Genomic DNA, 25,730 nt, shown 5'->3' with positions numbered 1-25,730 from the left:
AGTCAAAGGAAAGGTGCCTGGATTCACTACAGAATCAATTGTACTTGAACAGCACTCAGGGAGAATGACCATTGCTAGATATAATATCAGACAAATATTGGGACTTAGCCTCTTTCACAGCTCTCTGATAATGAGCAAGATTGTCCCTCAGTATGTCCAGAGAAACATGTAGATTGTCCTTTTTCCATCGTCGTTCTGCCTGACTGCAACGCTGCCTAAGAGCACGAGTAGTGTCATTTAACCAGGGATCGATCCTTGGCTTGATGGACCTGTGCTTAAAAGGAGCAATAGTGTCCAGGATCCCAGAACATGTTTTATAAAAAGATGAAAGGAGGGTGTCTGGGCATTCAGGTACAGCACATTCCTGGGTAAAAAAGTGTGAGTCTATAAAAGCAGCAGCAAACTCCTCAGCTGTAGAGGATGTGATGATACGACGGCAGGTCAATACTAAGTCAAAAAAGAGACAAGATCTGTACATTATACTAAATCATCTAAAGTCAGTGATAGATCTATGTAACACAGAGTCACAACATCAAGTCATGTGAACTATGTAAATAAATGTCTATTATTTCAACAACACAGACGAAGTTCTAAAGTATCCATATGAACGAGAATAAGAAACTATAACAATACCCCATAATGATCATTTCTGAAGAAGTACAGCACTGTTTCTAATCATCACCTAATTGATTACAAAACATGTCTCACATTTATAGACGGCAAATGCTAATCCCATTGACAAACAGTCCTTGGTGAATTTGTTTATATAAATAGCTGCTGCTTTGGGAGATGCATCATTGAATGTTGGCAGATACAAGTAAAATACTAAAATACTATCAAGTACAAGCCGTCGTCTATATCTAAAATGATTTGATGGACTTATTTATAAAGTCAGTGTTATAGGGCTAAACATATTTCCTGTTATATTAGAAATGGTTGAAAAGGAAACTTCAAATAGTGTGTGCTATTGCAAACCACATGCATTCACCTTATTCTGGAAGTTTCTGTGGGCGCTGCCTTTCTGATTTGGGTTGTATTATTTTGCATGGGGTTGCCGATCTTAACAGCAAATAAGTTTTATATGTACTACAGAGCCGTTTTAAAGCCTCCCAGAGAATCGGTGCATTGTTAACTTGTTGGTCACATGAACATTTAACATTTCACACAAATGAAACATATTCTAGCTGCAAACTTTTCCCAAATTCTCTATTGAAATGAATGGGATCCCTGCGTAACCGGACGTGCCACCACAAATATAATGCAATTTAGTCACATTTATGGCAAAAGTGGGTGGGGCAGAATAAGGTCAATAGCAGATCAGAAAAGCTTTTTTTTTCTTTCTTTCTTTTAAAAAAAAAAATATTATGTGTAAAGAAAAGAAATTGTATATTTCAGAATTAACCACTGACAAGCACCTGCTCTATAAGACTGAAGAAACTGAAGTAACTAACAAGCTGAAGAAACTAGGGCTTGGCCCAATCATATTGTTGATGATACATTGTGATATACTGTGATATATTGTGAGGCAGTGATCTTGTTCTAGTGCTACCAAATCTAATCTTAGAGTGACTAAACACTGACTGTGGAGGTTAAGCAGAGGCTAAAACCTGTAATAATGAAAGAAACAAGTACAAGTAAATATTACGAATGAAACCATTAAGCAGAGTATATCAAATACTGTATATTGTCGTTGCAAATTTTCTCTTATATGGTGATACAAAAATTTTAGACCCTAATGAGAACCACAATGAAAAAAAGCAAAAAAGCAACCTATCTTATTCTCACCTGTTTCTTGGTGTCTGCCAATCATAGCCTTTGCCCGTCAACCTTTAATCTCTCAAGCCATCCATGCAATCTATATAAATGTACAATTGCAGCAGAACCATCAACCCCCTCAGAATCTCAATCCACCTTTCCTCCCTTCCACTTAGGAACCACTAGCAAATTTGTCATACTCCCCTTTCATTACATCGCTAATGTCTTTACATATCAGGTTGAAATATTTTAATAGCGTTAGCTAATCAGAAACATCTATATATACACATCATATATTTTTCCATGGTCTAGTACAAAGGCATCATCACAGCTGAAATTGCATTCTATATTGGACATACACATCTTTTTTACTATTATACTTAACATGTCTGATTGAGACTGGAGTGGATATAACCTAATAACACGTAAGCTAATCCAATGTGCGGCGTACACTGTCTCTCTGCGTAATGTGATTAAGCAGCAGAGCTTGCACTGTAAAGATGCCTGTTGGCAGAAGCCTTGGCCGGCCCAGACAAGTCGACATGGCACATACTGGACATCCAACCTTATTATGTCAACCACTATTATGGTTAAGGGCCTTTAAGGGGCTCTGGTGACACACTGTGGATATGAGAGCTGTCCACCTGCATGTCAACCCAGCGAGCCAGTGTCTACAAATGTTCATGGATCCAGCACCGGACACATGGACAAACACAAGAAACAAAATGACCTGACATGCAGCGTCTTCAGGCTTTGAGATCGTATTACACTTGTTACAAATGGGTTCATTAGATAAGAGTGAATACACCTGATCTGTCATTTGTAAAGGTCACATATATTGTAGACTTGGAATACATTTAAAGAGTATAACTTTTTGCTTCAATTAGTTATGATGGCTTGGGTGGAGCTTAAACATTTGAGTCAGTTTAATAATTTGACATTTTCAGTCAAATGTGCATTTTCAAAACTATACTATACTGTGAGGTGGGGTGGCTGGATCTCAGTCATCAGTATTAAAAATAATTATAAGGCTGTTTAGTAAAGTGCAACAAAATTTTGAAATTCAGCCAAGCCTTCATCCCAAAACACAGACAATAGGTAGTCCTGACCAATCCTTGCACAAGATCCGGTGATGGCTCCTGACAGGTTACCCCAGGAGGGCTCCAAAGATGGGTCAAACACAGAGGACAAATTTCCCTATCCTACGGGGACAATAAACTGTACCTTAACCTTTTGAAAACATTTCTTCTAGTCTTCTTGCATGTCTAGACTATCCTATTTAGCCTGCTTTTCTTGTACTGTCTAGAGTTTGCATCTGATAGCAGTGATGACAAGTAAACCCAAGGATATCCCTTTGTTTATATGGAACAGTTCCATCACAGCTATTCAGTCGTGTTCTTTGTGCATCAAAATGCCCTAATTCCTTTCATCAGCTCAAACATCTGTTGATTTGAATGTATTTTCCTCCCCTTCACTTCACAGCGCAGGCACTTCAGACAGTATTATCCCTGTAATATTGGGGCTGAACAGGTAATAATGTGATTAGGAGTCCACGGCAGCCCTCTGAAGACGTCCCACTGTCCTGGTTTTGTCCCGCACACGTCTGTGGCCAGCAGCTGTGCACTGTGCTAATGCTGATGTCACAGCAGCTGGCGCCTCTCATCCTGTTAGCTCTGGCTGCCATTATCAGCCTCCTTACCCCTCCTCCTCTTCCCCTCCTCTTTTCTCTCCTCCTCTCCCTCATCCACCTGCTCCTCTCCTCCCCTCTTTCCTCTGCTCCCTCTTCTGCTCCTTTCTATTCTACATCTCTTCTCCTCCCTTCTTCTCTCCCTTTTCCTCTCCCTCCACCCATGCTACTACAGCCGCTGTGCTCATTTTAATACTCCAGACTCATTTGAGCGTCTTTATGGACTTATCATATTAAACATTTATCGCAAGCCATTTGCCTAAACCAGCATGTTTATTCAACACTTAGGGGACCACAGCACGGCTCCTTTCCCCCCTCCTCTCCTGCTACCCAAGGCAGAAATCGTATTTATTATTTCTATTCTATAAATTAAAACAGCTCATTGTTTCTTTATGTACAAATGAATATAGTTTACATAAAATATAAACATATCTTTTTTATATTTTGACAGTTAATTTTTTGTCAGGGGTTACTGCAATGAACAAAACACATAGAGGTAATTACACCAGATGCCCTTCCTACCATGACCAGATACAGTCTCTAAAGTGAATGAAGATGGAGTCTATTACCTGGGACAAAGCAAGAACAAAAGTAAAGAAATTACAATTCCATGACTTTGAGCAAATGGTAATCTCTAAAGATCTCTCCCACTGTCCATTCTCCATCATAATTCCCTGGTGTGCTAAATCTACAGAATATCAGGGCAACAAAAACATAAATGTTGAAACATAAATTAAACTTAAATTGAATGTCCAATGAATGTAATGTATCTTTTCATTCCATACAATGCCAATTTCTCTCCCTCTCTGGTTATTTATGGCTTTTGTTCTCCATCAAACAAGGTGCCAGGGGAATGGCTGTGTGAAGCCAGGCGGCTAAACGGACACAAATGTATTCAGAGCATTTAGTACTTTGAATGAATGGAGTTTTAATTTAATCATCTGATCAAACACTAATTAGCATAATCACTTGTGGGGATGGATGGGTGCGATGGGGAGACAAGGAGCAACACATAATAGGTCTGGTCCTGGCAACAGTCTATGGAGATACTTGGCCACATGTAAACAGCTGCACACTACTGGGTACAGAGCAAACAATACATTTTACTTAATTTAGACCTTAGGTATTTTAAAACATACAATAACCTTTCATCTAAACAATATGGTGGACTGAACGATATGGAGAAAAAAAAAAAACAAGTACATTTTTATCATGATTTTGGGGGTTGCAATGAATCTGAAAGACAAATTGTCATAGTATTTTTTCAAGTTGTTTCTAAACCTTGTTTATACGACAAACCCTAATCTTAACCCATAATTATGTACATTTTCAGTGTCTTTGAGAAAACTAAATGCTTTTTGTCTTATTGAGAGACTTGTACAGCACTTTGGGTCATAAAATTGGAAATGTACTTTATAAATTAAATTGGCATTACACAGAGTATTATTGATTTACTATTACTACTACATTTTTTACTACTACTACTACTTTTTGTTTAAATAAGTTTTTAGTTTTGTGCTCAAATTGGCATTATTTTAGAAAAGACCACACTTTTTCACATTTGCAAATTGTAAAACAGTTTGTGACAACGCAATTTCGAAATATTTCACCTTTTTCCTGTAGCCCCATTAGCTGATTATGTCAAAGCATCACCGCAACAACCTGCGCTTCCACATCACACAACCCTGTTCAAACAAATGTCTCCAGTTCTCCTTTCTTCCCTTTTGAGGTGGAACAACATGGCCGACTGCTCCAAGCTTCACACCTTATAGTACAGAGAGAGCAGGGATGAGGCCTGGGAATTCTAGGAATACCATAAAGTGCTAAGATTATTGACAATGCACTCAGTCTCACGCGAGGCCGGGCCGATCGATGGCGGGCTGGAAGGACATAAATCAGACTCGCTGTGGCTCAAACTCCATATCACGCCCTGACCCATCCTAGCACACACCCACCTAACCTGCTTTCCAATTAAACACACGCACACCAGCAGCAAGCAAATATAGGCGCCTGCTACATGCTCGTAAAATGCTAGCTAGCGGTCCACACCTCTCTAGTGCATTTCTTTTTTTTTTTTTTTTACTCAACTCCAAGAAGATGACAGCGCTTTAAAAATGGCCAGCTAAAAATATCCATCACTAACTTGGTCTTAAATCTCAGCATCTGTGCCAGGTTTAAAAATAACAAGGTGGTGTCGAGAAACCGAGCCGGACCCATTTGTCTTTCTGTCAGTGTCTATCCAGCTTTGCCTCCACGGTTATGCCGTAGCCTACTTTGAAAATGTAGCATCCAACACACATGTGAACACAGGGGTAAAATAGAGAGAGATCACTTCAGCTGAAATAGTTGTGAAGCTAAGCATAGTATATGGTTTTATGGCTCTTATAGCCCTAGGTCCTATTGTCAAGTTCAAAGTCCAGCCTGTTGTATTTGGAGAACTGGATTAAGAGCCAGTATTTATGAGGTGCAATTTGATACTTTGTAGTTATGGTTACAAAACCAAATGCAGTTCACCTGTCTCCTCCAAAGAACAAAAGCCCTAGTGTGGAATGAGCTGCGTGCAATGTACGTGCAGTGGGATAGAGGGCAGTAATCATCAGTAATATACACTAAAAATAGGAACGAAATTGTGATTATTATTTCACATCTCATTTGCATAGAAATTGATAATGAGCCTGCATAAAACAAATGGATATGTAGTCCATACGGAAGTCATTACAATCAAAAGTAAAGGGAAGGCAAGTTTATTTGTATGGCACAATTTGTACACAAAATAATTCAAAGTGCTTTACAGAATAAGAAAGACATTCAAATCACACAAATCAAAACATAAATAATCACAAATATAATCATCATAAAATTAACATTAAAACAGAAGAGTGCAGAATAAAAACTTTTCAGTCATATGCCCGGCTAAACAGAGCTGTTTTGAGCCTGGATTTAAACATTGTCAAAGTAGAGGTTAGTAGAGGCTACAGGAAGCCAGTACAGAGACCTGAGCACAGGACTTATGTGCTCATACTTCCTGGTTCCAGTCAGGACCCGAGCAGCAGGGTTCTGGATGTACTGCAGATGTCTTAACGCACGTTTGGAGAGTCCAGTGAGCAGGCCATTACAGTAGTCTAACCTACTAGAGACAAATGCATGGATAAGTCTCTCTAAGTCTGGCTTTGACAGTATACCTTTGATTTTTGCAATTTTAGATGGTAAAAAGCAACAGATGTTATTGATTCGATGTGGATGTTAAAGTTCAAGTCTGAGTCCATTATTACGCCTAGATTTCCAGCCTGATTTGAAGGTTTTACAGAGAGAGACTGGAGGTGACTACTAAAACTTTCTCTATGTTTCTGTGGGCTAAAGACTATGACTTCATTCTTGTCTGAGTTAAGCTAGAGAAAGTTGTTTTGCATCCACACACTGATCTGCTAGATGCAGTGGCACAGTGTCATCTGCATAGCTGTGGTAGGACACATTATTGCTGCTTATTAACTGGCCTAATGGCAGCATGTAGAGATTGAACAACAGAGGACCCAGGATTGGCCCCTGGGGCACCCCACAGGTCAGGGACATTTTATCTAAAGCTCCAACCAAACAGAATTCTTCTAAATCCATGTCAGAACAAAAACCTCTATGGTCTCATGAAAATACTGAGTGCTAAAATATAGCAAGTTACAAAAAATGTGCTGTTTATGGTGAAAACAGTTTGATTTATAGCTGAAAATTAAATAAAGCAATAAAGTACCGGTAAACAGAATCAAAATACGAATAGACAGGCAAGCAAAATGTTTATTCTAATATCTGATAAAGCAGAAAACAAACAAGACCTAATATCTGAATAATGTGTGGCCATACTTTATTTTGTGTTTTTCTAATACATTTGGAATTTCAAAAACACAGATCAATCATAATCTGATAACAGCTATATAACAGTTTGACAAAAGAAAGTCTGTTAACAGATTCAAATTAAAGAGAACAAAATTTGGCAACTTCCAAACCCACAACATTTTATCCAAAAAGATCATTATGACTATTTAAGACCATTTTTGATTGGATCCTCACATGACTCCATCACCATCTCAAAACAGTAAACTGCATTAAACAGCCATATAACATAACCAGTCGGTCTGCCCTACAGTACAGTGCAGTATGCCACAATAATCCAACATGCCACTTTGACAGGTGCTGAGTGAATTAAAAACATCCGGTATGAAAGGGAACCCCCGCCAGATGTACGAGTACAAACTCACTTTGCACGCATGATCAAACGCCTACATCTGTGCGCCCCGGGCTTTCCCGCTCTTCCCCGCAGATGTTAAATGATATCGTTAACATTTTAATGCAAGAGACATTTACACGCGGGCTTGCACAATTACACCTCTGATTCCGTATAATCCAGACAGACACAGTGAGATCGGTAATTAGATTTTACATTGGTGCATGTGCGCGTCTTCTCGTGCACGCCCGGCCGTCACCAAAGCTTCCTCCTAATTAGAGAGCAAGACAGGCTTGAGGAGGTACGGTACAGTGGAGTACCCCTCATTAGAACTGCTAGGATGTATGAACAAGGGAATATCTATTATGATCACACATCGGGGTATCCATTAGCCGACATTAGCTGCCCTTTCAACTGGAATCACACACGCAGTTCGCTAAGTAACCCGGCAAACCCTCGCTACTTGCAAGTGTTAAGTGGGCCTGTAAACTTAATTTAGCCCATTAGATATTCATAACAGGGTAGGGCTGCATGAGATGATCTATCACTTGACTGTATGCCGCTGGTTTGTGTTGGGAACTTGAATTGCATGAGCTCTGGTGAGATTTCAGCTACCAAATCCTGATGAGGGATGATTGGTAAACTGGCAAATGGTTGGAGGAGTTGGAGTAAGCTTGGTCAGGTTTCAATGCATATAGTCAGTTCTACAGGGATATGGATCTGTAATCAAAGGTGCAGATGGAACTTTTCTTGTGGAGATTTAATAACCTGCTTGCCTTCATGCAGATGTTATTCCTTTGCCTGGATGTTCCATTACACTGTATGGTATTAAAATAATGTATCTCCATTGGCACAAGCAGGTAGTGCCATGTCACTGGTCAAATCTGTGGAGAGGTGAGCCCACTCACAGTAAGCTTGCTGCCACATTGTGGCAAAGCACTAGCACCTCCATGAAGACAAGCAGGTGATGTACCCTCCACCAGAAAAGTTACATAGTGTACTTTTGAAAACACAGATTATGCCTGACAGCAAAAGTCTTCCTTAAAACACAGATTAATTTAAATGGTGAAACATCACTGGTTGGCTAGCTTGTAGATCAGATGTGTTTTGTGTGGTCATGTCACAACTTCAGTAAATATATAAAACAGAATTTGCCTTTTACTGTTACAGTATATTCAATAGCTACTTGAAGAGAGTAGAAAGTCTGGAACCGTGTCAAGCCAACAGTCTCAATCTATATAGAACAGACTGACTCATTTGATTATGTTAGCATTACCCATGCAGTTAAAACACATAAAACTCTGATCATGCATCGTTTTCAAATCAACTAATCACATATGACTTCAATCCGTTCTGCCACAATTTTATATCAAACTTGACCCACAGAAATAGAATCCATTTGTAAATCCAAATGTTCCTCTTCTTCAAATGTTCAGTAATAGACACACACACCAAGGGCGTAGTTTGAAGTCACACACACCCATTGTGCTGAGCTGTCGGCAAATCATTGCGGTCTTCATGAGAACAGTGCGAAGAGCCCTGTCTTGTTATATCTTTGCGATGAGAATTTGAATAGGCTGCTGTGGTTTTGCCTAGAGGCAGCCTTCAAGGAGAGATAATATATATGTCTCTCCTCCGGTACTGACGACTGGAATGATTTAACTGTGCTATGCCAAAATTCAAATGCTTCACTCAACAAATACCAAAAATATGATATACCTGCAATTTCATAATTTCAATTAAATATAAGACCAAGTATGTTATTATTCACTTATACCTTTTTTAAATAATTCTATGGCTAAGTAAGCTAAAAGGTGATCCTCATGCACATTGATGGTGGAAAGGAGTGCGTTTGTTGCTAAGTTAATTAAGCTGACATAAGTAGATGAAGGTGTGAAAGCAAAGCAGGTCAATGGGAGTGCTATTTGCCCACTTAGAATCAGCGATGCTCTTTATAATATAGTTTTGTATCAGTTAGTGCTCATTAAAGCATAAGATGTTTGTGTGGTGTTTCTCAAACCGTGGGTAAGGCAACTGGGGAGGTATTGTTTGACTATGTTTGGAATAAGATTATTTCAAATCAGAAAGGGAGGGAAAGCACAGTATTACAACCAAAAATAATATCAGCAGCACCATGTCAAAGCAACTAGTAGTAACTAGTAACTAGTAGCAGTGTCATTTTTAAGATGTAAATTTTTTTTAGATGTCAGTATTAAGTTCCTTCGAACATGAATAATGTTTTCATTAGTTTGCATAATTATGTGATGGACCCTGAAAGTTAATTTGCATGAATAATTTAGCTTTAAATTCAAAAGTACTCCCCTTAAATAGCTTTTCGAGATTTAAGTCAAGAAGAGAAAAATGTAAAAAGTGGACATAGCTTAGTGGTTTGCCATTTCGTCATTCTCCAAATACAGTACGATATAGCAGCTAACACCCAGCCAAGAACTACAACTACCATGATGCATCAGGAATTACCCCAATAATAGAGCGTCAGATTGGGTTCTGTCAACAGAATCCAAGACAAGCCCCATTTTACAACACCCTATACCGAATGGCCAGCGATTTCGGAAACTGCCGCTGACAGCCATTAAGGAGGTTACCATAGAGACAGCCCAGTGAGCTTGTGATAGGCCTAAGTCTCAAACAGCTCGAATTGTCTGGAATCCAATCGCTGCGCTGGCTTCCATCTACAAGGTCATTCATTCTTTCTGACAACGCCTGTTCAGCCGACAACACCTTATTTTCATTGGAATCAACAAAAGCTCTTGGGACAAAGTTGTTTAGCAAAGATATAAGGATAGGGCAAATCAGTAATGCAAAAAATATCTATTGGTAACAACATGTTCCAACCAAGACAAATCATTGCTTTCCAATGACAGACCAAAAGCCATAATGTCTGCACACCACAGTGCCTAATCCCTATCAGTTGTTTGCCACAGGCCTATTCAATAATCCCCTATGCAATAAATCGGCACAATCTTGTGTGGCAGTTGATGTAATGTCAGACTCAGATGACTATGATTAATGAGTATTCCTTATTGTTCCTTTATGAGTTTGGGAACAAGCTGGACTGAGCGAGATACCATTTTTATATGGTGTCCATGTCAATAAACACCAACGACGAAGGGTGCCTCATCACAAAAACACACGACACACACAAATTAAAATCCATCCGCAGTCTTATTTTATCATCCCGGCCAGAAGGGAAAATCAATTTTGGGTGGCACTCAGTATCACATAGCCCCTTGTCCAGAGGTAAAATAATATTTTTGTTGCAAATTTCGTAACAGATAAGAATTTTGTTTATGTTTCAGACCAAAAACGCGTTGAAAGGACGCCATATTTTGAGTCTCATTTTGCTGCCTTCGCCCCCATCTCCGCCTCTGACTCTTCTCCCTGTTTTCATACACACCCAGTCGGCCATAATCCCTCCCTGTAGAAGGGGCTCTGGCCAATAAGTGAATGCAATAAACTGTATCAATTTTCTGCTATTGATTAGAAGTACACAAGCACACAAATTCTGCTCTGCAATATGCGCACATGCACACTGCCAGTCTCATGCATGTCTGCACATATTGCAGCTGCACTTGCTTTCAAAAACACATAAGTACTTAGGAACCATATTTTGCGGTTTGAATAGGATTTGAATGAGGACACTAACGGTCTGTTTATAATAGCAATCCAGTCACTCTGTTTTGGACTTACAAAAAAATATTAAAATATTAATTAAAATGTTGTCTTGTAAAACATACATGCTAAAAATATGTGAAATTCTTTTAAACAGACTGCTTTTGCACAGCATATCCATGGGTCTGGTTTGCTCTCTGTTGATGTATTTTTGTCAAATTGTATAAAAAATGAACAATAGGCAAGTTAGTGGTATTTGAATAAACTCTTAATTTATTGATGTCAATTAATTGTAGGCCTAATTGAGATTACTTTGAACTTGAAATGAGCTGAGAGTGGGGGAGGGGGAAGGGGTTAAGCCCAATGTCCATTATATCAAATACGTCACTTATTACTAGGGGCCACGGTGGAACAAGGTAGTGACAATATTATCAACGTTTGGAGTCATATTTGTAATAAAATGAAGTGGGATGAACACAAGCAAACACAATTCTAACTTAGATTCCAATTACTAAGTCCCAATTAGTGAATGGAATGGAAAAGGTGATTGATGAGCGCGTTTATGGGTGGATGCGTAAAGGCCGGAGCTGTGTCCAATGGCTGTGTGGATTGGTTCAAACGCGCTCGCCTCGCCCGTGTGTCCGCTTCTATCAAGGGTGTCAGCCTTTTGACAAGCGGATCAAATCCATTTCATGTGGGTCACAGGTGACCTCCATCCTCCCTCTGCACTCACTCCGCCGGCCGCTTCCATTTCCCTGCCTCGTTAAGTAAATGAGCAAACTGATTAGGAAACTTACCATTCAAGATGCTCTGGAAAAAGATAAAAGCCAATATCCACATGCCCTGCTCCGTTCAATCCCCCCCAAGCTATGCTTTCTCGTCTTCCTCCGACCGCTGCCTCCCTGGGTTTCTCGTATGGGCGCTTGGGCTAAGGTTAAACATTTGCCACAGTCTTCAAGCAAACCGGTCCCAAAGTCTCTACTTTGAATATCTCCTCACTACTTTTTACGGCGCTCTTTCCTCTTAGCGCGCTCGTAGCATAAACGATCCTTGGATTGTCTTGGGGAAAAAACGTATTGAGTCTCCTCCACTGCGCGTCTTGCTTGTCCCCGCTATTCAGAGGGGATGCTGAAGGGAAGGGGTGAAGCCCAGGTGTGTGCGGTGCTGCTGAGTCAGAGCTGGCGATGCGAGCGGCTCCAGGAAGAAAAAATGTGCCTAACTAAAGCTTTCTGAGTGTCACCAGCCCCGATTTGAAAAAGGCAAGACTCGCAGGTGGAACATCCTTAATTAAAAAAGAAAACTTAAATGGCAAAGAAGCAAAGGAAACTGATAAGGCGCGCGGATAGGAATGGAAAACAGCTTTTGTTTTTGGAACTCCACAGTCAGATCATCTTCGTCGCTGCCTCCGTGCGTCCAGCAAGAGGCGAGCAAGCGCATCTTCCCTCCGCCGCCGCTTTCTAATCGCTGAAGACACGCTCTGAGCAGTGCGCGGAGTAGCCCTCTTCCCTGCCCCTGCGCGCGCCTTTATTCCTCATTGCCTTAAAGGAGCAGAGGCGGGTACCGGCCGTGCAGGGCAACGTGCTGCTGTGGCAGAAAAAGGGAAGACGGGATGGGGCATTTGTGTTAAAACGGGAACAAGAAGCACATGACGCACACCAACACCTTTTACGCACCGTCTACTACGGGTTCACGGTTCATGTAGAGTGTGTGGACGTGCACGTGCGTTCAGATAATGTACGGTAAGTATGTGTCAAAAGCGGGATGGATTCGACCAATCGAGTGTCTCTGTTCAGAATATGGAAATAGGTAAGTCTCCCTAGAACTGGGACGAGTGCCAAAGCAAATGTATTAATGGAACGATTCCAAAAACGTAGAGAGATACTGAGGTAGACCTAGATTATGGACACCAAAAAGTCAATGTCAACTTTACTCTCCATGAGTTATGTGCTGAATATTCACAGACAGTGTCCTTTAAATATCCTCACTGGCCCTGCAGGCCAATACTGAAAACAAAATTGTGAAACACAAATTTAATTAGCTGAGATATCAATAAACCTTTCCTAAACCAAAACATTAGATGCAGTAGGTATTCATTGTTGATTTTGATTAAAAATTGAATCAAACCTTTGGCTATTACTCATACCTGATATTCTTTGAATTTTGTGCACATCATAAGGTCATGCTTGTGTTAATCATTCAACCCCCACTTCCCATTTCCTCTCTATCTTTTGTCACTAATAGTGGAGTGGGTCCGGACCAGTAATATACTGACTGTGAGGCCGAAGCCACAAGGAAAGTTATACAACATGTGCTGTAGGTAACTGATAGAAACATTTAAGTGTTATGATAATGGTTGAAAAAACAAGATCCAAAAGTGAATAATGTAAAGCATATTTGTCAAAAATATATGCAAATGTAATCCCCTTTGGCTGGTGGATGGTTTGGCAACTCAAGGAGGAGAAAGAAAATAGTGTTCGAAAATACATACATACGTACAACAAGCAGTCGGTTTTTTTTTATATACAGTGCAACTACTGGCACCGGAATACAGGGGTTAAAAACAAGCACCTCCACCCCACACAAACATAACCCAGTGTATGCTCCAGCACCCTCCATTTTAATGCTTGCTTTCAGTCTAGGGTGTAGCTGTAGACGGTGGTGGGTGCCTGTGGGTCTGTCCTCATACCGAGCAACTCCCCCTTTGGTACAAAAAGCTGCAGGGAAGGTTATAGTTCAACCACCATGCACCATGATTTGTTTTGTCCAAACTTGCAACTGCTAAAAATATGGCATCTTACAGTTGAGTGCCACTGGTCTGTTGAATTTTCATAATAACAAACTCAAGTGTAAATAGTGGAGGCTATCTGCTGTATAGCTTCAACTGGCACTAGCGACAGAAATGGGTTTCAGAATTGATATCAAAGAGTTTCTCAGATACTGGTATTGGCCTAGATTTTTTTTTTTTAAATCTATATTTTTTCTGCACTGCCCAAGTCTCTGTGCTCTGTGTGTTTTTCCAAGTTTATTCTGCTATTATGCTATAATATGGCTCAAAAAGTCAATTTCAGAACGTACCTATAGCAACTTGTTTCCCAACAAAAGTATTGAAAAGGCTAAAAACAACAAACTGACTTAATAAGTGGCCAAATAGAACTAACCAGCAATTATTCACCTGAAACTAGATTAAGTTATAAGAATTAAAGGAGCTAGAAGTTAGCATCTTATCCGTTTAGTCAGTCAGGGTTGCTGCAATGAACCATTTACACATTATTCATCCAGATGCCTCGACTGGAGTGGGCAACGTGGATAAAGTCTTTCCCAGGAACACCCTGAGTTTTGAACCCTTGGTTGATGGGCAAATAATTAACCCTCTATAGGCCCAAATATTGCAATGTGGTGGCACTGTCAAAATGTTAATCTTCACGATGCTCTAGTTGCTAATATGATGCATTATTTTATTTGTTTTATGACATGCAGCTGAAGCCATCATCATTTCTACATGTTTTTGCTTGTACCTAGCCTGTCTTCTGTTACCATGTCTGTCCACTTGTCAACCTGCCTGCCTGTCTCCTTCCCTTATGTGAGCTCAGGAGCTGCAGACAAACACCAATCCAGCCCTGCATTACTCAAGTCGATATGAGAACACGCTGTTCCAGCTCGCCTTAAAAACACCACCAAGGATCCACTTTTGGGCTCAGCTTCGGTTTATTTAGAAAAACAGTGTTACCTAATCCCAGATGTTGAACCATGCTAACTCTTGATTACCCAGAGTTCCTTTGGATGCTAGATAAGACTGTGGAAGTGGATGTCATGGTAGGTAAACAAGGCCAGTGGGTCTCGACCGTAATTTTAAAGGATTACATGGAAAACAGTGGTTGGCTAGGACAGGTTCATTAGCTGCATAAATAAAGCATAAAAATAATACGGTAGTATTAATGTAGACATAAAGTTATAGTTAGTAATATAGTAATTTCATTGTGTGTCTTGCTAAAAGGCATATTTTTAATCGTGTTTCTTGAAAAAAAAAAACAAGTAAAAGTATACATTTGTGTGATCATGCACTAAAGATACAGCTTTTTAATAGCATTAATAGCCTCCAGATTAGGGATGGGACAATTAACAATAATATAATTTATCATGATAAAAACGTCCGACAATAATCCTTGTGGGACATTTCCAACAATGATAATCATCATTATATGCCCAGAATGTGCAGAACAAACCCACTTCATAATGATTTCTAGATCACTGTATTTTTCACGTACAACAATACAATATTATAACAGTTGTTTGAATATGGAACCTATTGATAATATTCAAATTATAATTATTCACATCAGGAACATTTTTAAACTGTCAGCAACTTTAATAATTATCATAATATAATCCGTAATTGCAATTATTTTCGTGACACCAAACTTCAATATCGTCTCATGCCTACTCCAGATATTATATTTCCTAAGTATTTTATATTATTAAGTATTTATTCTTTTAGGTCAGGATATTGTTTACTGAGGGTACCTTACAGTACAGTGTGTGTACAATACATGTGTACAGTGCATACACATACTGCTGTATACACACTCCATATTTGGGGATAGTCAGTGTAAGCACAGCATCCCAGAGTGTGTTTAACTACAAACAAATCCTATGCAACTGTCCGAATGACCTACAATAAGCAGTGAGGGAGAGGCATTTGAAGTGTTAAAGAAACCTTATACCAGATAATCACTAGTATGGTTTCAATGAAATGGACAAACTCAAGTTAAAATCAAAAGCATCATCATTTGTACCTACATCTTACAGTTTGCGAAATTTCTTCCATGCCCTGCTGTGCTATCCCCAAAATGTAAACAAAGTTAAAAAGTTGTACTGCAAATATATATACAAATTATTATTTTATTAATGCTATGAAAACACATTACAAAAGTATTTTTAATATTTTTCAAACAAATATCTGCCTTACATTTTTTTAATCACAAATCTTGTGCTGGATAGTGTGCATGTTTTATATTAACCTATGTCTAATTACTGTTTCACCTCAACAGTTATAATTAAAATATAATTGCTTTTTATTGCTTCCATTTTAAAATCAACCTCTGTAAGAAAACTACAAGCCATGCCCTAGCATTTTGGTGTGAAACAAACAGTAAGAACAGATGTAGCATAGCGTGGCACTTTGAAGGTCCCATTTAGAAAGGACTAAATGTTCTGTGGTACTGAGGGGGATACTTCTATCTTCACACAAAACAGGTGCTCCTAGTTATCGCTTCTGAAGAACCGGCAGCTGGACAATTGGTGAGGCTACTTGAAATGTGAAAGACAATACTTTGATTTTCACTCTAAAGACAAAAGCCTTGACCTGATGACCAGACATTCCTGCTAGTCAGTAAGCTAATTCTCTTAAATTATATTAGGTTAGCTATAGGCTATGCTGCTGAGGACTCAAGATACTCCCAGGGCACAATCCAGTTCTGATTCAATAGTAGAGAAGACTCTACAGGATCACAACTATATTTTAAAACATTTCAAATATGACTTTTTTTCTTAAGATAAGTGGTCAGGTAATGAATTGAGTTCAAACATACTACACTGTGCAATATTGCTGGATTTGATATGACGCTTTATGAGCAAAACACTCGCTATGAGCAAAGATTGCATGAACTAAGGGCAAATTTAGGGCAGTTTGTCTCTTTATACAATGTCACGAAGAGAGACAAGACATTAACACCACCAGTCACAGGCACTGTAAACTAGAATTAAACTAAAATAATTAGAACAAAAGAACAAAAAATACATACATATGTCATCATATATAAAAAAGGATTTAGCAATTGTGCAATTATTTTTCTTTTTGTTATTGCTACTGTAGAGGTCATGCATTCAAACAGTCCTCTTTACCATTCAAAAACACTACACACATTGTCATTTGCTGCATATGTCTTTATAATCTCATGATAATCTCATATAGTGTCCAATCTTGTAAAATATTAAGTGCACTTGTTGTTATTAAGCTCTGTCTTAAAATAATCTTTGAATTACATGAGCAGGAACATTAATCTGAACATCCATGTCTGGAATTACAGAGAGGAGGAGGGGGCAGCGTATACGGGGGGAGAGGGTGCAGTTCATTTTAGCCCCCCAGCATGACGCCTAAACAGTAGTAAGTGGATGTGACAATGAGGCCCCAGGGCCGCTGCACACGCTCCTGCCCTTCTGTGTGTATCTGTGTGTGCCACCATGTGTGTTTGTGGATACAGTGAAGTGGAGCACATATGAGAGGATTCATGAACAGTGCAGTGCCAAGGTCATGAATCCTCATATTGTAATACTAACACTGGGATGGCATGGTATGTGAGCTCGCAGCTTCGTATTTTACTAGCAGCTATATCATGAATAATAACAGGGAGTGACTGGAATAACTGGGAGTAGTAAATACTCATGTGATGGGAGCTTGCATTATTTTCTAAACTAATCATATGCCGTAAATATATTGTGTAAAATTAAACTGAAGGGACAAGCGGTAAAAAAGTAAAGTGCAATAATGAAAGTTGATTATTTTTAGCTCAAAGAATTGAAAAGATATTTCAAGAGCAGATAATGAAATTTGTGGGTTTAACATAAATTCAAATAAATAAACTTACCTGAGTTTTTATTTACCACATTTGTAGGAGAAAGGCCACACATATGCTCAAAAACAATAAATGTAATAATGCACTATTTTTGTAGTATTTGAGTACTGGAATATTTTCCTTCCTATTAAAAAACAACAACCGAATATGACTTTTAGTATGTGGCATAGTCAAATTTGAAATTCAAATGTTTACTACATCTGCTACGTAGTATATTTTCAGATATTTTGTGTATTTTGTCAGGATTCGGGATGTCTGTGCCTGGAACTGGGCGGAGTTTCTGACACCACCCACTACACACCTGCAGCTGATCAGCAATCAAGCCCACAACCTCTGAGTACAAGGGGCTGCTGATCGCTACACACAGAGGCCAGACTGTCTGTGTATCTTCCGTGGTATAGTTCTGCTTGGCCCAGTCTGTTTCTTGTTTCTGTTTGTACTTAGTTTGTTTTTTCTTGTTTTTTCATCACCTGTTTTTGAACCCACCTAACACCTCAACTTCCTATAATCAGCTTCCTACAACCAGGTTCTGCGTTTTTTGTTTATAATAAACTATTCAACTTTTAATCCGAGTTTGCATCTTTGATCCCCCAGTCGTTGCAACATAATTTAAACAACAGGGTTTAAGAACTCTTATGCATACCTGGTAAAAATGAAGGTATCTCCTGTTTCTCTGGTACATTTGTAGATGGAATGTCTCCTATAAAACTGATATACTACAATCCAATATGCCCATTGGTTACCCTAAATATTATGAATTTAGCTTTTGTTGTTGAATCATGATATTCAAATGTCAGCACCTCTCACTCTCCAGAGACATCTTTACCAACTCTTGCCCCTCCATGCCCCTGTGTCCGTTCCACCTCGTCCTGGCGCGTGTGCAGGAGACCGTCTGCTGGGTAATCCCTCAGGATGGGGTCTTTCTGTTTTGACAACTCCTATGAAGCCCAGTGTCTCTTACAACAACAAACGGGCCAGTCTATCATCAGCAAAATGTCAGGGCCCGGTGCACTCCTTCGTCACCCTCAGGAGTATCAGGTTGCCTTCTACACTGTGTGACCCATTAACTCAGAATAGCAACAATCTGGGCTTCCATATAATGATCCTTTTGTTTGCTAGGACAATGACATTGATAAGAGACGTGCTGTTCTCCAAGTGTGGGTAAGGTTTCAGGTTGCTAGGCTAAGAGTGATGCGGGCCCCTAAACACAGGAGTTAAGGGTGGCATGCACTTACTCTCTACTGGTCCCCGAGGGGTGGACAGGCGTTCGGGTCAATCAGCAGCAGACATATGCACGCTCCATATACACGGACGTTCCATCGTAGAGAGGAGGGCTGCACCAACTGGGTCACAGCACGCGTTGGGTTTAAAAAGTGAACCTGTCACACAGATCAATGATGAATTGGTAAGGAGATGGGATTGTGCAGGGGTCAATGGAAAGGCCACATCGACAACAGTTAGAAATTTGATTACCTTTTCTGCAGGGCCACCCATATTCAGTCTGGCACACAACCTGTTTGGAGAGTGAATGGTTAATACAATTGCTGCATTTTATGTGTCTCCTGAATTTCATGAGTAAGTACATTTTAGTAGTATGTATACCGGCAGCAGCATTGGAGTAGTAATGAACTCTATTTTATGCATTTTTGTTGTTCATTGTATTCTTACAGAACTAGTTTTATGGGTAGCTAAGCTCATATTTTGCAATGATACATGCTGATTTTACTTATTTATTTTCTAAATAAATGTGCAGAACACTGTGGCTTTAACCAACTCTTCCTGAGGCAACAAGCAAAGGGCAACATTACAATTTCATCAGTAAGCCCTTCTTCACAAGTTTTGGTGGACCTAAGGGACACTACTCCCCCTGCTGTCAGTGCTAAACAACATATTTCAGCTTATATTCAATTACATGTGTCCAATTATAGCATATTAGGATGTGTGCATTTTTCACCACATTTTAAGTTAAAGCCTGGACATTCTATGCACTTAGCTGAACTTGCACTGCTATAACCTTCCCCTGCCTCTTCCTCCATTCCTGATGCCAACACCGTATAGCCTGCTACATCGACCCCAGTCAGTTTCCCATTGGTTAGCCCCTAAGGCGCAGAGGAGAATATCTGTAGCCAACCTTGACGTGCTAAACTAGGACGCTGAAGGGGACCGAAATGGGAGGAGAGGCAGGGGAGTGAGAAAGAAGAGAAGGGTGAAAAAAAAAAACATAATGAAAGGCTGTTGGAGGAGTGGCAAGAAGGAAGTGAGGATGGAGGGAGAGAGAGAGAGAGAAAGAAAGGAGATTGTAGGTAAAGAGGAGAGGGCGGTGGTTTGTACTCTGGCTGCATAGTATGGTCTCCTTCACTCCGCGCTCAAAAACTGGAAAAATCAATACCCCCACAGTCTAGTGTATCCCCACATGAACCGAATCATTACAAATATATAATGAAATGCCGCGACCGCCATTTTTCATCAGCGCCGTACCATCACCACATTCGGTCGGGTATACGGATGTGTCATCAACGCGGTTCTGCAACAATGTGATAACCCCAATCAATGGCCTCGTAATTATTTCAGTGGGTCGGTTAATCGTCCGGCTCAAGCGATCCCCTCAGCCTTGGCTCGGTATAGGCGGGATGCTTGTTAACAAAACAGCAGAAGCAAGTAGAAGCCCTTTTGTAATAAGAATATCTGACTTTCTCGGCTTCACAACTCAATCCAACTCAGGGTCGCACTGTTGCCTAGTAACGATGGCACACTACTGACCTTATCTATGTGGTCATAAAAATGTATGAAGAGACCCCCCCACACACGCACATGCACCACCTCCACTATCCTCCCCTCTGCTCCTACCTCACCAGCGAGCTTGTGTTTGGTCCTGCCTACCACATATACACCCTTATCTCCATCTAGCCAAGGGGCAGGCACCCTCCGAGCTCTTTCTACCCCAGCCTAGGCAGCTCAGCGGTGGGTGTACACTGCCTGGGAGCACCTTTCTCTTTCTCTGGAAAACATACATATTGTTATTAATATTAGTGAGAAAAACAATAATGCTTTCTACATGTACACAGAAGAGGTAGATAGGACTTTAGTGGGTGGGTAGTGGGAGGCTGGTAGGATGCAGATAGCGCGCTATGAAACTGATAGATAGCTGTAACAACAGAGGGACACAGTCAAGCGCAAAGGAGACTGGGTAGCTCGCTGCAAGGTTAAGCGGTGCACCAGCCTTCATCGAAATATTACTCGAATTTTAGCTCAGCTTGAGGTGGGCGGAAGGAAGCATGAAAAAGAAGAGAACATAGGATTTCATACATAGGATGTATGAAAATAACAGTAAACACAATAAAGAAATCTATACAGTCAAAGAATGTACTGTAATATGTGTTTATGTATTATTCATATATTATACTATAAGTATATTTTCCAAAAGCAAAGCTGGTTTGATTCGCAGAACACAAATACTAGACATCAGAGTTACATATAAACTATTCTTATCTTTAACTATGTAGATTATTATTTCTTATTTTTAAATGTGTTTTCATGCTGCCCTTCTCAGAATGTATTTTTATTTTAACTTTTTTTGCTAATAATTTGTACTGTTTTACTGTCTAACATCATTAATCAGATCTATCATTAAGTCTAGATGATAAAGATTTTGTTCACAAATGTTTACATGCATAGACTATACACTTGCCAGAAAAAAAACTGCAGAAAGGCTGCTGCAGAACTACAGTCACAGTTAGTTGAGATCAAAAAGTCTTCAAAACTATTCATGGGTTTCAGTTTCCCTGTTAAAAGGATTTTTTCCCATTCAAAAGATAATATTTTGTTTTAAATTTTTACTCACTGTGGTAATGGTCTTAATTTATCATCATTCAGAAACCCATGGACAGCTACATTATAGATTTGAGGGTGTAGCATCAGTGGATGTCACAGTATTTATTTGGTGATTTCTTTCACTGCTTATTTTAAATGTGTAAATGTGTTTTTGCTCAGCACAAACACATTATTGCTTGGATTATCACTGCCCATTCATGATTCAAGAAACACTACAGACAGACTTTAAGCTAATTACAATAATTAATTGGAACATGGGCCACATTAAACTCTGTCTCGCTACAAAACCCACCAACTATGTCAACAAACAGAAGCTGAATTATGAGGCCAGTCGCCACCCGCCACCACTCGGCTGCCCACTACCACAACAGCATCTGCTCTGTGGCACCCGGCGCGTCAGGTGGGAACCAACACAGATGGCCTACAGTATGTGACTAAAGATGCTGGTGTGTGTGTGCGTGTGTGTGCGCGTAATGCCCTGAGGTGAGGAGGACCCACCGCGGCCTGTTCAAAAGACAGCCCCTATGACTCACACTTTGGCCATGAATGAACAAACACAAACAGATAATGCCAGTGCTACCACCGCTACGGGGGAAATGTAGAGCAATTACATGGAATACTCGCATGAGCAAACTAACTCCTGGAATTGTAGTAGAAGTATTCCTGTGTATGGTAATTACAAGTAATTGATTTTAATAAATAACATAAACAAATGTGTATTAAAACTGTGTAGTGTACCCCGGATAAGTCCGTAGCTGCTGGGTTGTCTTATATTCTTAATAACAATTGATTTATAATTAAAAGTTCCAAGATGAAAGACTAACCAATGATTTATCTGGAATTTCCAAAGAATAAACAATAAAATGTGTAAGTAAGATTCAGTGTCATTTTCTGTCATTTGAGATGGGTGAAAGTTAAGAAAAAGGAATATTTAAAGGAGCCTTCCTACTGGGATTGTGTTAGTAAACCCAGTCAAGTAATCTTTATACTATTACAATATAGTACAAAGTGCCCTGACAAAGAAGGTAGATCCTGCTCTTATTTCTAATCATTATGTGCTCATCCAGGCACATATGACCAACGCTACCTCAAAAATGATACAGCCTCAAGGATGAGGGATGAAATATCTCAGATTCTTATCCAGTTGACTATCTTTCCTAAACCTTATGGTAATGCAAAAAAGTTTAAAATAATTATATTTGGATGCATTTGCATACATGACCCTTTTTTGAGACCCAGCATGACCTGTTTAGGAGCTAGCCTGTGACTCACGTCATGTCACTAAAGCTTTTGCCGTGAATGAACAAACAGATACAGATAGTACCAGCGCTACCACTACTGTGGAGAAGTGTTGTGTAGGTGTGCACATGGAGACTTGCATGAGCCATCCTTACTCATACTCCCGGGCTGTCTAAGCATTCCCATGCAGTCACAAGTAATTGATCTAAAAAATTTTTACAAAATATATCAAAAGCGTCTGTCTTTCATGTAGCAGGGGAAGTGTGTGGGGACTGAGCAGTGATGTGGAGTCGAGCACCTGTTGTCTGGAGCCATCTTCTCATCTCAGGCAGGTTCTCCTCATTTGGCTGGCTCTTCTGGAAGACAGCAGCTCCAGATATGTGTGCCTTGTTAGGAGTCTGACAGTTCTGGCGAAGGGAGAGACAGAAAAGTAGCTTGTTATGAAGAATAGACTAACTATATGTCAATCCTTGCTATGCACAGGGAGAAGCACAGGCTTGGGATAAACAAGATTGCACATTTGGAAGAAGTTCATAAGTGGTTTGATTTCAACAAACATGTAGTTAAATGTGTTTTAATTAGTGTTGTTTCAAACTTGATTTCAATACTTAAGAATAGACTCAATACTTGATACTGATTTTAATAGCCAAATAATAGTTTTTAAAGTTTTTAGACAATATTCCATCCATCCATTTTCTTCCGCTTATCCGGGGCCGGGTCGCGGGGGCAGCAGTCTAAGGCAGTTTTAGACAATATTGTTATTTTCAACCTAATGTATGTGTTTATTATACCATGTGATCTTACACTAGTTCTGATAAGAAGTTACTGTTTAAGAAAGGTCAAGTTTTATCAAATTGTGTTGTTTTTTTTCAGTATACTGAAACTTGGTTAAATGAGTATGTAGTTTCTATACTAGTTTTAGTATAGTATCGATTTAATAGTATTAAATAAGTAAGTATTAACTTATCATCTTAACTGATGTGACTGACAATGGCTTTTTGACTGACACTGTAAAAAGAAAAAGGCTTATTTAAAATCTAAAATCAAGAGAGTAAAAAACATAAATTTTGAATGTAAGTTCAAAAGTTGTATGAGTCTGGCTAGTCATGCATAAATGCATGTCTCCAAAGTCTAGATGATTTTGACAAAGAAGCTTTTTTATATCTAATTCAGCTAATGGACTCCAAACACTACTCTAGACTCAATTTTACATTAGATACATGGATAGTCTTTGTCATTACAAGCTGCCCAAACTGTAAACCCAATTTGCAGCTCATCGAGGCCTGTCATGGCTGGGCTGTAATTACACCGAGTCCAATATCACAGAGAAATGCTAACAGATTTAACAAATCTCTGATAAGCATTATAGACTTACAGTGATTGGGCTGTCTGCAAGGCTGCTTATCACAAGGATATGGGTATGCAAAGCAGGCCGGATGCAGATTCTAACTTTACTTAAGTTAGGGGATTAATTATATTTTGGGGATGTAATGCAAAATGGTTTAACTAGGTTACTATGAGAAATGTAATAATTATGCAAAACAAATGCTAATAGAAATACAATAAGTTCAGTTAAAACATGTTTTTTCCAAATATTATGATAAATGTATTTTGGCTATCTATATTGTGTGTACTACTGGTACTTGTGATGGTATTTCCTACAAGCTGAAATAATTATTTGATTAGAGAATAATAATAATTGATAATTATTATTTATTAGTTATAATCATTAATACGCTTTAAAATGTGACATGTAGGGCTGTAAGCTTTCATATGAACTGTCTCACTGTAGAGCTGAAAACTGACACTAGCACATTTAGGCTTACATGCAGGTAAAAGATGGAGTCCCTTCCCGTGTCTTCTGATGTAATCATGAGAGCAGTGAGGATTAGATACCAGCTCCACACTAAAGGAGCTTTGCACGTCCAAATGTAGGACCATGGCTGCCTGTAAGCTTCCTAATATGCTCTGTCAGAAATTATGCTGCTGCTGCCTTGCCCTCAGATTGGATTAAGAGTGCAGGAATGGTGTAGAGCGCCTTGCTGTGGTCATAAGGGAAACTGCAAAAGAAAGATGAAACACACATGTTAAAATAACATTTAAAAACATGCATCAGTGATAGCAAAGTCATAATTGAACAGGAAAAGTTACAAGTTACAAAATAAATAAATGTATATCATTAAAGCTAATACTGCATATGTCATAGTATTAGCAGATAGTGATTTTTAAAAAGGGTTGGAAATACCATTAACTTATATTCTGGACATACTGGCCGATATGTTTTGTTTTTATCCGTTTTAGAACTCCTATATACATTATTTGAACATTTATAATATTGTTATAAATAAGGTATTAACATTTTACCAGTTTAAAAACATTCATAAATAAATGTATGATTGCATGGTACATGACCTCCAAAGAAAATAACGGGATATCCATCATATTCTAAAGAGGTCAGGGCTCATCAAACTTCTACTTTTAGCAAACAAAAACACATACAAGTATATTGTGAATGACTCTAAATAAAAAAAAAACAAACACAATGCATTCCATCGCATTCCAGCCGCACATAGTTTCAGGCGAAGGAACCATCTGAGACTTCTAGGAAAGAAACAGGAATTGTGCTTTAAAATGGGTCATTCACAAGACCAAATGCATGACAACAAATACCGGAAAGAAGACATTTTGTGGTTACAGCCGTTCGCTTGCCACATTATTTGCAACTGTGCTGATTAACTTCAAG

General features: G+C 39.3%; 1 protein-coding gene across 3 annotated transcripts in view; it reads right to left on the bottom strand.

The window, feature by feature from the left end:
- dscamb (Down syndrome cell adhesion molecule b) overlaps window positions 1-12,963 on the bottom strand; it is a 170,081-nt gene extending 157,118 nt beyond the window's left edge. For all 3 annotated transcript variants that reach the window (XM_033976925.2, XM_033976927.2, XM_055225876.1), the window contains exon 1: window positions 12,083-12,963. In XM_033976925.2, coding sequence (XP_033832816.1) covers window positions 12,083-12,125 — 43 coding nt within the window. In that variant the 5' untranslated portion in view covers window positions 12,126-12,963. The remainder of the gene's footprint in view (window positions 1-12,082) is intronic.
- Between the last annotated feature and the right edge of the window lie 12,767 nt (window positions 12,964-25,730).

Source organism: Periophthalmus magnuspinnatus, chromosome 13 (genome assembly GCF_009829125.3).
Source record: "Periophthalmus magnuspinnatus isolate fPerMag1 chromosome 13, fPerMag1.2.pri, whole genome shotgun sequence".
Lineage (NCBI taxonomy): Eukaryota > Metazoa > Chordata > Actinopteri > Gobiiformes > Gobiidae > Periophthalmus > Periophthalmus magnuspinnatus.
The sequence above is the reverse complement of the archived record's forward strand: the minus strand, read 5'-3'. Positions and strand labels throughout refer to the sequence as shown.